Below are 9327 nucleotides of genomic sequence, written 5' to 3' on the forward strand. Positions count from 1 at the left end.
GGGGGGGGGGTGGAGCTATAGCTCCACGGGGCGGGGCCTGAAGCCATCGCTCCGAAGACAAGCGTGAGGTGACTTCTCAAATGCCTGTTTATAACAACACGTTGGAAACACTGCTTGTGTTGAGTAGTGGCACTTGTCTGTTTAAAGATCGATCGTTTGTAATAAAATTCGATTGCTATTGGTTTTTTAATTTGCATTGATACATGTATCTTATTTTTTTTTTAAATAGATAGGCATTTGTTAAGCACACAACTTGAGGTCCTCGCTGGAAAGACCCCGAATGGAGGTAAACAACTCATTGGGTTCTGTGTACCTCCAACATTTCGACCACCACACGATGGCAGATGACAATGATCTGGAGAAGTATGTACCTTCCTGAAACATAACTCTAGCAACGTTAGTGGAATAAACTGACGTTTTTCTCGTATGTTCTCCTCGTTATCCTACAAGTCTAGCCACTGTGCCCTCAAAGCAGGATATTGTGTGTGTGTGTGTGTGTGTGTGTGTGTGTGTGTGTGTGTGTGTGTGTGTGTGTGTGTGTGTGTGTGTGTGTGTGTGTGTGTGTGTGTGTGTGTGTGTGTGTGTGTGTGTGTGTGTGTGTGTGTGTGTGTGTGTCAGATAGGTAAGTATATTAATCCTAATAGTATGTTCGGGGGTGTACTCCTGTTGATTAAAGTTCTCACTAACTTGTCTCTTCCACTGCAGCAGAGCTGATATCACAGTTCTGTTCAAACCAGGGCACGCTGTCCTCTACTGCCTCTCCTCAGCTCCTCCACTCCTCTCCTGACCCTGTGACGCATCGTGCGTTCTTCTTGCTTCGTTAAATTATATCTTCTACTTGGCAGTGCTGCTTTTTGTGTGTCCCCTCTATCCTGTCACATACTCCAGCAGCCAAGAGCAGACACAAAAACGTTTCCAGCTCCTCTTTTTATTATTAACTCCCTCCACAGGATGTTGACCGATCTGAGTGTTTTCTTCCCTTCAGACGAGCGATAGACGAGCTCCTGAGAGAGACCAACAGGGCCCGGGCCAGGGTGGAGACCATGGGGCCTTCAGGATGGTAGGGGTTCTGCGGTCTCTGTGGTTATAGTGGGGCTAACGTGTATTCAGATGGAACTTACATTTGCATTAACAATTGTTAGGTTAACCCATTCCCTGGATAACAAAGACAGTTAGGATAAGATGCTACACAATTAAGAACTATAATTAAGTACGATATACAATAAGTGCGTACATTAAATGCCAGGACGTATAACATACAATAAGTAGGAGAGCTGGGAGGGGGGGGCTATGCAGGGTCTAGGTGATCTGGTGTATTCTATTACAGTCCTATATTGTGTATTCATTTTCCTTGCCACATTATAAGAATGTCTGACTCCAGTTGAAGAGAACTCGAGATGGATTTGTGAGAAAAGATTATCTCGGAAATAATTATAAAATAATCTGTGCTTTTTAAATCCCTGACATTGAATAAGGGATATCATTCCGTGGTCAGTAACGTGTGGTGCTCAGTTGTTATCATCTAGACACCCCAGCCAGCTGAGGGGACCCCTAACCCCAAGCCTCTCTCCCCCAGGATGAAGTGTCCGCTGCGCCGCACCAACAAGCGCTTCCTCGTCAACACGCTGCGCTCCAGCGGCCTGCAGCGCCGCCCCACTGGGCCCACGGCGGGCCAGGCCGCCGCCGCAGGGTGCCTGGGGAGTGACTCCCTCCCTGGGGGAGAGCACCACGACAAAACCCCTCCCAGGGACTCCTCCCCCCGCGACCCAGGCCGCAGAAGCCATCGCCACCACAAACGCCATTTGATCAGCAGGAGACGGGAGCAGGAAGATGGAAACAAAAGTGGACATTTCCACAAAGTAATGGACAGGAGAGGCGGAGGACCTGCTGAAGGTAGAGACACTGAGGCACAGAGACTGCATTCTGGACACTCCTCCTCCAGAAGCCACTCCCCTCTTGGGGAATATTCAAGAGGCAGCCAATCGGGAAGGACTCGGTCAAGCTCACCTGCTGCAGGCTCACAAAGTGGGAGGAGCCAGAAGTGACATGGCGCTGAATCCACAGAGGTCCAGAGGGTCGTCTCCTGCTGTGTTCTCATTCAGGATATCGGCTCAGAAAGGTGGGGAGACCATTGAGGTTGTCCAAATTCAAAGCATTGCTCTTGTAATTATCTGCATAATTGAAAATGCCTCATAACTGAGGCATTTTCTGTGACCATGTGCCTCTTTGGTGTCCTTTTTTCTTTTTTTTTAAAAAATGTATTATTTTAAGATCTAGTGTTAAAAATAATGAAAATTTTACAGTTTGGAGGAAAATATATAATTCTTATTATGTAAGTGTTCCTTGTGTTTTAGCTGTAATAGAATACTGAGATATCAATTTTCAAACTTTCGAATTAAATTCTCTGACTTTAGATTCTGCAACTGGACTGTTGATTTAATTTTGAACTCAGAGCTTTAGTTTATTCTATTTTGTCTGTCTGTGTCTGATTTTACTTTCATTTATGTGAAAATGTGTTTATTGAGTCCTATTTTACTGAATGTTTTACTGTTGAAATTACAATTCAACTAAGATAAGGCAGTGTGCTGTCTCTAGATACCTCCAAGCTCCTCTCAAACCAGACGATACATTAACCTATTAGTTATATTTCACTGTGGATTAAACTTTTTCTGTTCAAATGTAGTACAGCAAATGTGTGTGCTCACTTATTATCACTCATTTATTATTGAAAAAAAGACTAATTAGATTAAGACCCCCATCCTGCAGTGGCAGTTCTAGACTATTCCATCATGGGGACAGCAATTATAAACACGGTGCATGGCAATGTTTATCCCTCTTTTGCGACAGGTAAGATGGATGTATATTTCAGCACCACATTTACAGTTTCCTGATTATTGACTTTACTTTATGAAAATAATCTCTCAGACTGGCCCCTAAAGCTTAATTTGCAATATTTAATTGAGCATATTTATATATTTTTTTTATTTTCCACGATAAAGAATGGAAGTTCAACATCATTGTTTGCAAAGAACATTGATGTTCATTTAGGTTGATAATGATAGACTTTCTGTCTATCGTCTGCAAAAATAAATCAATATTTGTAGCTCCACATTTAGGGGGGCCACAAGCTGTGTGTAGGTGTGTGTGGGGGGGAGGGGGGTCCCATTAGGGTCTCAGGAATATTTGTGACATGAAAATGAATTCGAGGGACCCTTTGACACTGGAATTTTACGTAGTTCTATTTTGAGAGAGATGTTGGCCTATTTCTTACCTGATTGATTAATGGTGTTGGTTATTTTCGGCAGAGCAAGGTTTGATTTCTATTATTATGTGATTAGCATTCTACGGGCATTGCTAAATCGCCAGGAGTGTTTACACAAGCCATGCTCTTGCCACTCGGTAACAATGTTTTATCAGGCCTCTGACTTATTGACACACGTATCAGACGAGGGCTGCACCTAAAAGAAACGGAATATGTTGCCTCTTTGTCTGCTGCCGTTGTAGGCCTACCACTCGACTGTCCAATTGCCTTCAACACTTAAATAAAACCGAGCGAGCGTTATAATAAATCACTTCATAATAAATGTATCAGCAATCAGTGATGATCAACTAATAAGTAGTGAAGATTACCATGATTGAGGCTAATCGATATCCATTATGCAAGATAAACTCATTATAAACGTATCAAATAGGTAATAAAAACTGGATAACAACTGTGCTGCACCTGTTTCTGTAGGCCTACTGTCTGGAAGCATCATTGTTTACCGATAAAAAGTTTCCCAATAATTATAAACAAGTCAATTATAAAATTGTCGTCCGCTCAATACATTTCTCAGTCGTGTCTCCACAGAACTGCGTGCGTGTGTCTGATATGACGGCTCTTCTGCAGGACGACAGGGCGACATCAGGCGCTCTAGTGGCAGGACGCTCCATCTGCTGTTTGGACGTGTCTTCTTCATTTAGCTCGTCAGATTTATTGTCCTTTGGCGACATTGCAATAACCTATATATTTAGGAGCAATCACTTGGTATGGTGATTACGTAAAGGACTAGGATATCGTGTTAAGCGACTATATGCTTTATACATTTCTCAGTTTGAGTAATAAATGACGTGGCTGAAAAGTGGACTTGAGTTCGCTTTAAGCGCGTCATGCTTCATAAACCATGCTCTACGTCTCCAGGGCACAGCTCCTCCGCGGGACTATCACTCCCCTCACACCATCTATAAACACCATTACGCACACAGTATACGGGCTGAATCGACTGTACTGAATAGAACTTTATTGCATCACTGAGTGCCACATTAAGATACAATAGGTTAAGTATAATTGCGTTTGAGGAACTAAGTAAAAATGGACCCCCAAATTGACCTTTTATAGTCCACAGACAGAGTTAAGTAAAAAAAAAAAGTAAAATGGGGTTGAGAGTGTGATATATGGAGGCTTAAAGGAAGTGTTGACACGGTGAGCTCCCGAGTGGTGCAGACCTGCAGGGCCACCAAACCGCCGTCTGCTAATTGAGTTCTGCTCCCTCACTCCACCCTAATTCGCTGACCGAGGCGAGAGGTGTTTAATGAGGCGCAACTAGTCGGCCAAATGGCCAGCAAACAAAGAGGGCCGAGAGTGAGGAGGATCCCTCTTTGTTTGCCATCACCAGGGACTTATCGTGTCCAGGCCAGGGCCGGGCAGACTTTACGCATTGCTAAATGATGCAGCTAGAGGTAGAAAGGTTTTAAAAGCACCAAAGGATAGAAGGAAGGAAGGATGCGCATTAAAAGCAATATTTTCACACCAGTGTCCAAGACAACTATATCGACGTCACCTTATCTCAGAGGTCGACCGCTGCTTGAGCCTCCACGGATATCGATTCACCCAGAATCAGCAGTAGGCGTCCATATATATATATATATATATATATATATATATATATATATATATACCTGGCAACGCTGGCTCAATGGTGGACACGTTCTTGAATTCTCCTTCCAGCTCACCGTCTCATAAATATTCGTTACCCCAAAAAGGGTAAAAGAAAAATAGAAAAAGATAATAATAAATTAGTATTTTCCCTGTAAAGCCCTACTGTCTGATGTTAAACCGTTATATCTGAGTTATATGACAGGGGAGCAGTAAAACCGCGGAGTCCACAGCTCAGGACTCACATCAGAGCGCCTCACCGTTGTGAGTCAACACGGAGACCAATGGCCAGGGCGCAGCCGGGTCACATGGTCAGAGGCTGACACACCTGTGCAGCCGCGAGGCCTTGAGTGGCGCCAGACGTCGGAGATCGCAGGTGGAGAAGAAGGTCCACTCCGAAGGAAGGGGAAGTGTGCGTGTTAGTGTCTGAGTGTGTGTGTTTGTTTGTGTGTGTGTGTGTGTGTGTGTGTGTGTGTGCGTGCGTGTTTGTGTGTATGCGTGAGGGCTCGAGCGCACGCAACAAGCTGCAGGTGTCGGTCCCCCGCCATGAATCGAGAAGAGCCCTACTACAACTCCCAGGTGTTCAAAGACTCGTGCGTGTACCAGAGAACCCAAACGGAGGACTTCTGCCACAGCCCGCCACCATGTCTGTACATGAGCCGACAGGTGCACTCGGTATACTCAGCCCCGGTCCTCGGGGGCATGGAGGCGGCCAGCTTGCCCGACATCGGGCCCTACATGCCCCTGCGAGAAGACCCGTGCGGACACCAGCTTCACCACCCGCAGCAGTCGGTCCCGCCACCCGCCGGGGGCTACGGAGAGGCTGGAGACGTGGCCCTATGTGCCGACCGGAACCGACATCACCTGCCGTTCCCCTGGATGAAGACCACCAAGTCCCACACGCACACATGGAAGGGCCAGTGGACAGGTAACCGTGAACTCGCAATTAACTTTTTCAAAATAGCGCAGTAGGCCTATTTAAAAACTCAACAGGAATTAAGAACTATAGTCTAAGTTTAGATGAATGAGTGGTTGTCCAGGCTATAACCCTTCATGAGACTATAGGACCCCTCATTACAAATGTAGCCTATTATACATGGACCGCGGCTCCGTCGCACCTGAAACTGGTTTTAAAAATGCAAAATGATGGTTCCAAAGTTCATCCGAGGCTGACTTTCTAATCACTAGTGGGTTAAGACGTTGAAGTTGACATCCTGTTCTGAACAATATTATCCTGGGTGTTTCAGTTTACCTTGTCACAGTGAAGGGCCGAGAGGTCAGCTCTGGTTTCGGCCTTATCGCCTTATAATTAGCAGTGTTCACAACTGAAGAAATGCTCTCCTCAAACCACGGCCACCAATGGGTTCAGAAAGGTTCATGTCTTCGTCTGTGAAGAAACGTTGGTTAAATGGTAATTCATGTTTGATAATCAATTATCCCGAGCGATAGTGAATCGGCCTATTCATTCATCAGATAAAGGGTCCATTTTATATTCCATAAAGTGTATAGTTTATCAATGTAATTCGGAAATACAGTATACATATTAGTGCTAGTTACATCTATACAATTAAATAAGTACAACAAAATAGATTTCTTTATTAATGTGTTTATGAAACCTAAGGCTTTTGTCCTTTATTGTCCCCTAAAATAAATAAATATGCTGGACGCTGAAGATCACTGTAGATTACGCTATCACACATAGGCATACATGCATACTAAATGCATACTAATTAAAGGTCAACCATTTAAATCCGTTTTTGCTCCGAAATGAGCGCATGCTACAGATGTGTTGAGCGTAGGCCCATATTCTCCAAAAAATTGGTTCTGCTCATATAGAAGCAAAAACGGATTTAAATGCTAATATTCTTTAAGAAACGCAGTGGTCCGATACACTAATCCGACATTCCCTTTGATTGTAATTAACTTAAATGAAAACAAATGGGAGGGAATGGAGATATGGGGGAGGTGTTCGCCCATTAAGGAATTAAGGCCATTATAAAAATAACTCTTAACAAATATATTGACGTTTGAAAGGTTTGACAGTTGAAAACAATTTAAAGTTCTCCTAAATCTCCTGAAACAGCTACGTCGATCAAGGATGCCTGGTCGTCCATCGACGACGTTCAACACACACACACACACACACACACACACACACACACACACACACACACACACACACACACACACACACACACACACACACACACACACACACACACACACACACACACACACACACACACACACGCATTGCTTATTTTTTTGTTCTTGTGGCCCCAGACTTCTTCACCCTCTGACGCTGATGAAACACACCCATTAATCCATCCAATTTATCCACTAAGTCTTCCATCCATTAATCCATTCATCCATTGATTCTTCCATCCATCCATCCATTGATTAATCCATCCATCTTCTGTGTATTTGTGTACGCGGGTGTCGCTTCACGCAGGCTCCTACATGACGGCGGAGTCGGAGGAGAACAAGCGCACGAGAACGGCCTACACGCGCGCTCAGCTGCTTGAGCTCGAGAAAGAGTTCCTGTTCAACCGCTACATCTCGCGGCCGCGGCGCGTGGAGCTCGCGCTGACCCTCAGCCTCACCGAGCGCCACATCAAGATCTGGTTCCAGAACCGGCGCATGAAGTGGAAGAAGGAGGAGGACCGCCGCAGGACGCGCGGGAGCGAGCCGGACCAGGACTCCTCCGTCACCTCGGGGGGCCTTGGGGGGGAGGCCAGCCCGGCGCGCGGCGGGGCGGCGGTCCCATCCACGAGCCTCGGGAGCGCCTCCACCGGCAGCCCGCCCTTATCTCCCGTACTGAGCGGCTCCCTCGAGTGCTCCCGGGAGCCCGCTTAGGCACCGACCGAACCGACGACCCGCAACACGGCGCTTATGCAGACTGACTGATAGACGAGACGCTGAGGTCTGGGTCTCATCTCATTAAGGATCCGGTGATTTCCCCAAGGCCGTGGAAGGAACGCATCCTGGGACATGTTGTATGATCTGTTGGGGTTTACATGGAACCTTCTCCCATGTGTGAGACATGAGGCCCGTGGCGGTGGGTTTAGAGCGGACCTCCTGACGGGACTGAAGACCCGCCACACGTCATCTTAGGCTGCTCCGGACACTCACTGACTGGAATGTCGACCTAATGAAAATAACATGCTGGGAATTTAAATATATATTGGCTGGTTTTAAATAAAGAATAATCAATATAACTAGGCCTAATGCAATTAATTATCAGTATTTATTCGAGATTCGAAGAAAGGAGCTCGACACGTGGGTTTATTGCAAAGGCTTCTTTAATAAAGGTCCTTTATAACTTATGCTTCTGGTCGCTGTGTACGAGGCTCTGCAGCCGCAGGCGGCAGATCTCCTTCACCTCTTCGACCCCGCGAGCCCTCTCCTGCGCTTGCGTGTTCCCCAGACGCTCTCGCAGCTGCTCCACGATGCTCGTCCGGTCGTTCATCCGAGCGCACACCACGAACGGGAAACCGAAACGCGCTTTGTACTCAGCGTTGAGGCGCGTCATGCGCGAGACCTCCGCGGCGCCCATGCGGTCCAGCCCGGCGGCGCCCTGCTCCTCGCGAGATTCAGGGGTTAGGGTGCCGCTCTGCAGGTCCTTACCCGCGAGATCAGGGTGGCACCTGAGGATGCCTTCTTTACCTGCAGAGGAGAACACGGTTTCGGTTTCTTTCGGTTCACATCCTGTTATCCAGTTGAATAGGATCCGGGTGCACCTGGCCTGGGTTTAGTCTCACTGTGTGGGTAATGGATGATGGTACCAGTTTGTAGAGCACTAGGCCTGAGAAACACTGTTCGTGTGTGTGTGTGTGTGTGTGTGTGTGTGTGTGTGTGTGTGTGTGTGTGTGTGTGTGTGTGTGTGTGTGGTTACTAGCTCGCAGAGAGCAGCAGGCTACCTGATTCAGGAAGCGCCTCGATGAAGGCATTGATGGCGGCCTCTATGGCAGCCCCGCTCGGGAAGGGGCGCCCTGACCACACCGCTGCGGCTATGATGGGACATCGCTCCACTACGTTGCCAAAAATACTCACGAAATCTTCGTAAGGAAGACTATTTATTGCTTCGATATCCATGCTTTCGTTCACAGAGTTGCGTTTAAATTGTGGAAAGATCCACCCATTTCTGTGGCACCGCCCGCCCCAGGGACGTCCCGGTAGAAAAACAGATGCAATTTAGCGTTTATCTTGACCTTCGGACAAAAGATAAAATGACGCACTGAAGATCAAAGGTCATCCATAAGGTGAGTGAACTTGTGGACACAGACTTGTATCACAGCTGGTCGGCATTACGACATTATGCCATCACGGGACGTTTTTTAGTTATTTAATTATAATTGAAGCATAATGTAGGCCTACCATAAAAACAATTAACAAACATACAAATAAAAAAT

The 9327-nt window shown here is 46.4% G+C and overlaps 3 protein-coding genes across 3 annotated transcripts; 2 read left to right on the top strand and 1 right to left on the bottom strand.

The window, feature by feature from the left end:
• The first annotated feature begins 86 nt into the window (after window positions 1–86).
• On the top strand, window positions 87–2682 carry si:ch211-140b10.6 (uncharacterized). Its single transcript, XM_030349515.1, has 3 exons — window positions 87–363; window positions 986–1060; window positions 1577–2682. The coding sequence occupies exons 1-3, from the start codon at window positions 281–283 to the stop codon at window positions 2043–2045; spliced, it is 627 nt and encodes a 208-aa protein (XP_030205375.1). The 5' UTR covers window positions 87–280; the 3' UTR covers window positions 2046–2682.
• Window positions 2683–5156: 2474 nt separating this feature from the next.
• On the top strand, window positions 5157–8241 carry pdx1 (pancreatic and duodenal homeobox 1). The gene is made up of 2 exons (XM_030349682.1): window positions 5157–5843; window positions 7368–8241. The coding sequence occupies exons 1-2, from the start codon at window positions 5462–5464 to the stop codon at window positions 7769–7771; spliced, it is 786 nt and encodes a 261-aa protein (XP_030205542.1). The 5' UTR covers window positions 5157–5461; the 3' UTR covers window positions 7772–8241.
• urad (ureidoimidazoline (2-oxo-4-hydroxy-4-carboxy-5-) decarboxylase) lies at window positions 8200–9110 on the bottom strand. The gene is made up of 2 exons (XM_030349683.1): window positions 8836–9110; window positions 8200–8581 (listed from the first exon to the last, which is right to left on the bottom strand). Exons 1-2 carry the CDS (start codon window positions 9008–9010, stop codon window positions 8232–8234), a joined length of 525 nt encoding a protein of 174 aa, XP_030205543.1. The 5' UTR covers window positions 9011–9110; the 3' UTR covers window positions 8200–8231.
• Window positions 9111–9327: the final 217 nt, after the last annotated feature.

This window comes from Gadus morhua, chromosome 23 (assembly GCF_902167405.1).
Source record: "Gadus morhua chromosome 23, gadMor3.0, whole genome shotgun sequence".
NCBI classification, from domain to species: domain Eukaryota; kingdom Metazoa; phylum Chordata; class Actinopteri; order Gadiformes; family Gadidae; genus Gadus; species Gadus morhua.

Excerpts from the sequence above, each read along its gene's own strand:
- si:ch211-140b10.6 (XM_030349515.1), top strand. The coding sequence starts at position 281 with ATGGAGGTAAACAACTCATTGGGTTCTGTGTACCTCCAACATTTCGAC. Across the intron at positions 364-985 it reads GATGACAATGATCTGGAGAA|ACGAGCGATAGACGAGCTCC; the intron begins GTATGTACCTTC and ends TCTTCCCTTCAG. Across the intron at positions 1,061-1,576 it reads ACCATGGGGCCTTCAGGATG|GATGAAGTGTCCGCTGCGCC; the intron begins GTAGGGGTTCTG and ends TCTCTCCCCCAG.
- pdx1 (XM_030349682.1), top strand. The coding sequence starts at position 5,462 with ATGAATCGAGAAGAGCCCTACTACAACTCCCAGGTGTTCAAAGACTCG. Across the intron at positions 5,844-7,367 it reads ATGGAAGGGCCAGTGGACAG|GCTCCTACATGACGGCGGAG; the intron begins GTAACCGTGAAC and ends CGCTTCACGCAG.
- urad (XM_030349683.1), bottom strand. The coding sequence starts at position 9,010 with ATGGATATCGAAGCAATAAATAGTCTTCCTTACGAAGATTTCGTGAGT. Across the intron at positions 8,582-8,835 it reads CGAGGCGCTTCCTGAATCAG|GTAAAGAAGGCATCCTCAGG; the intron begins GTAGCCTGCTGC and ends TCTCCTCTGCAG.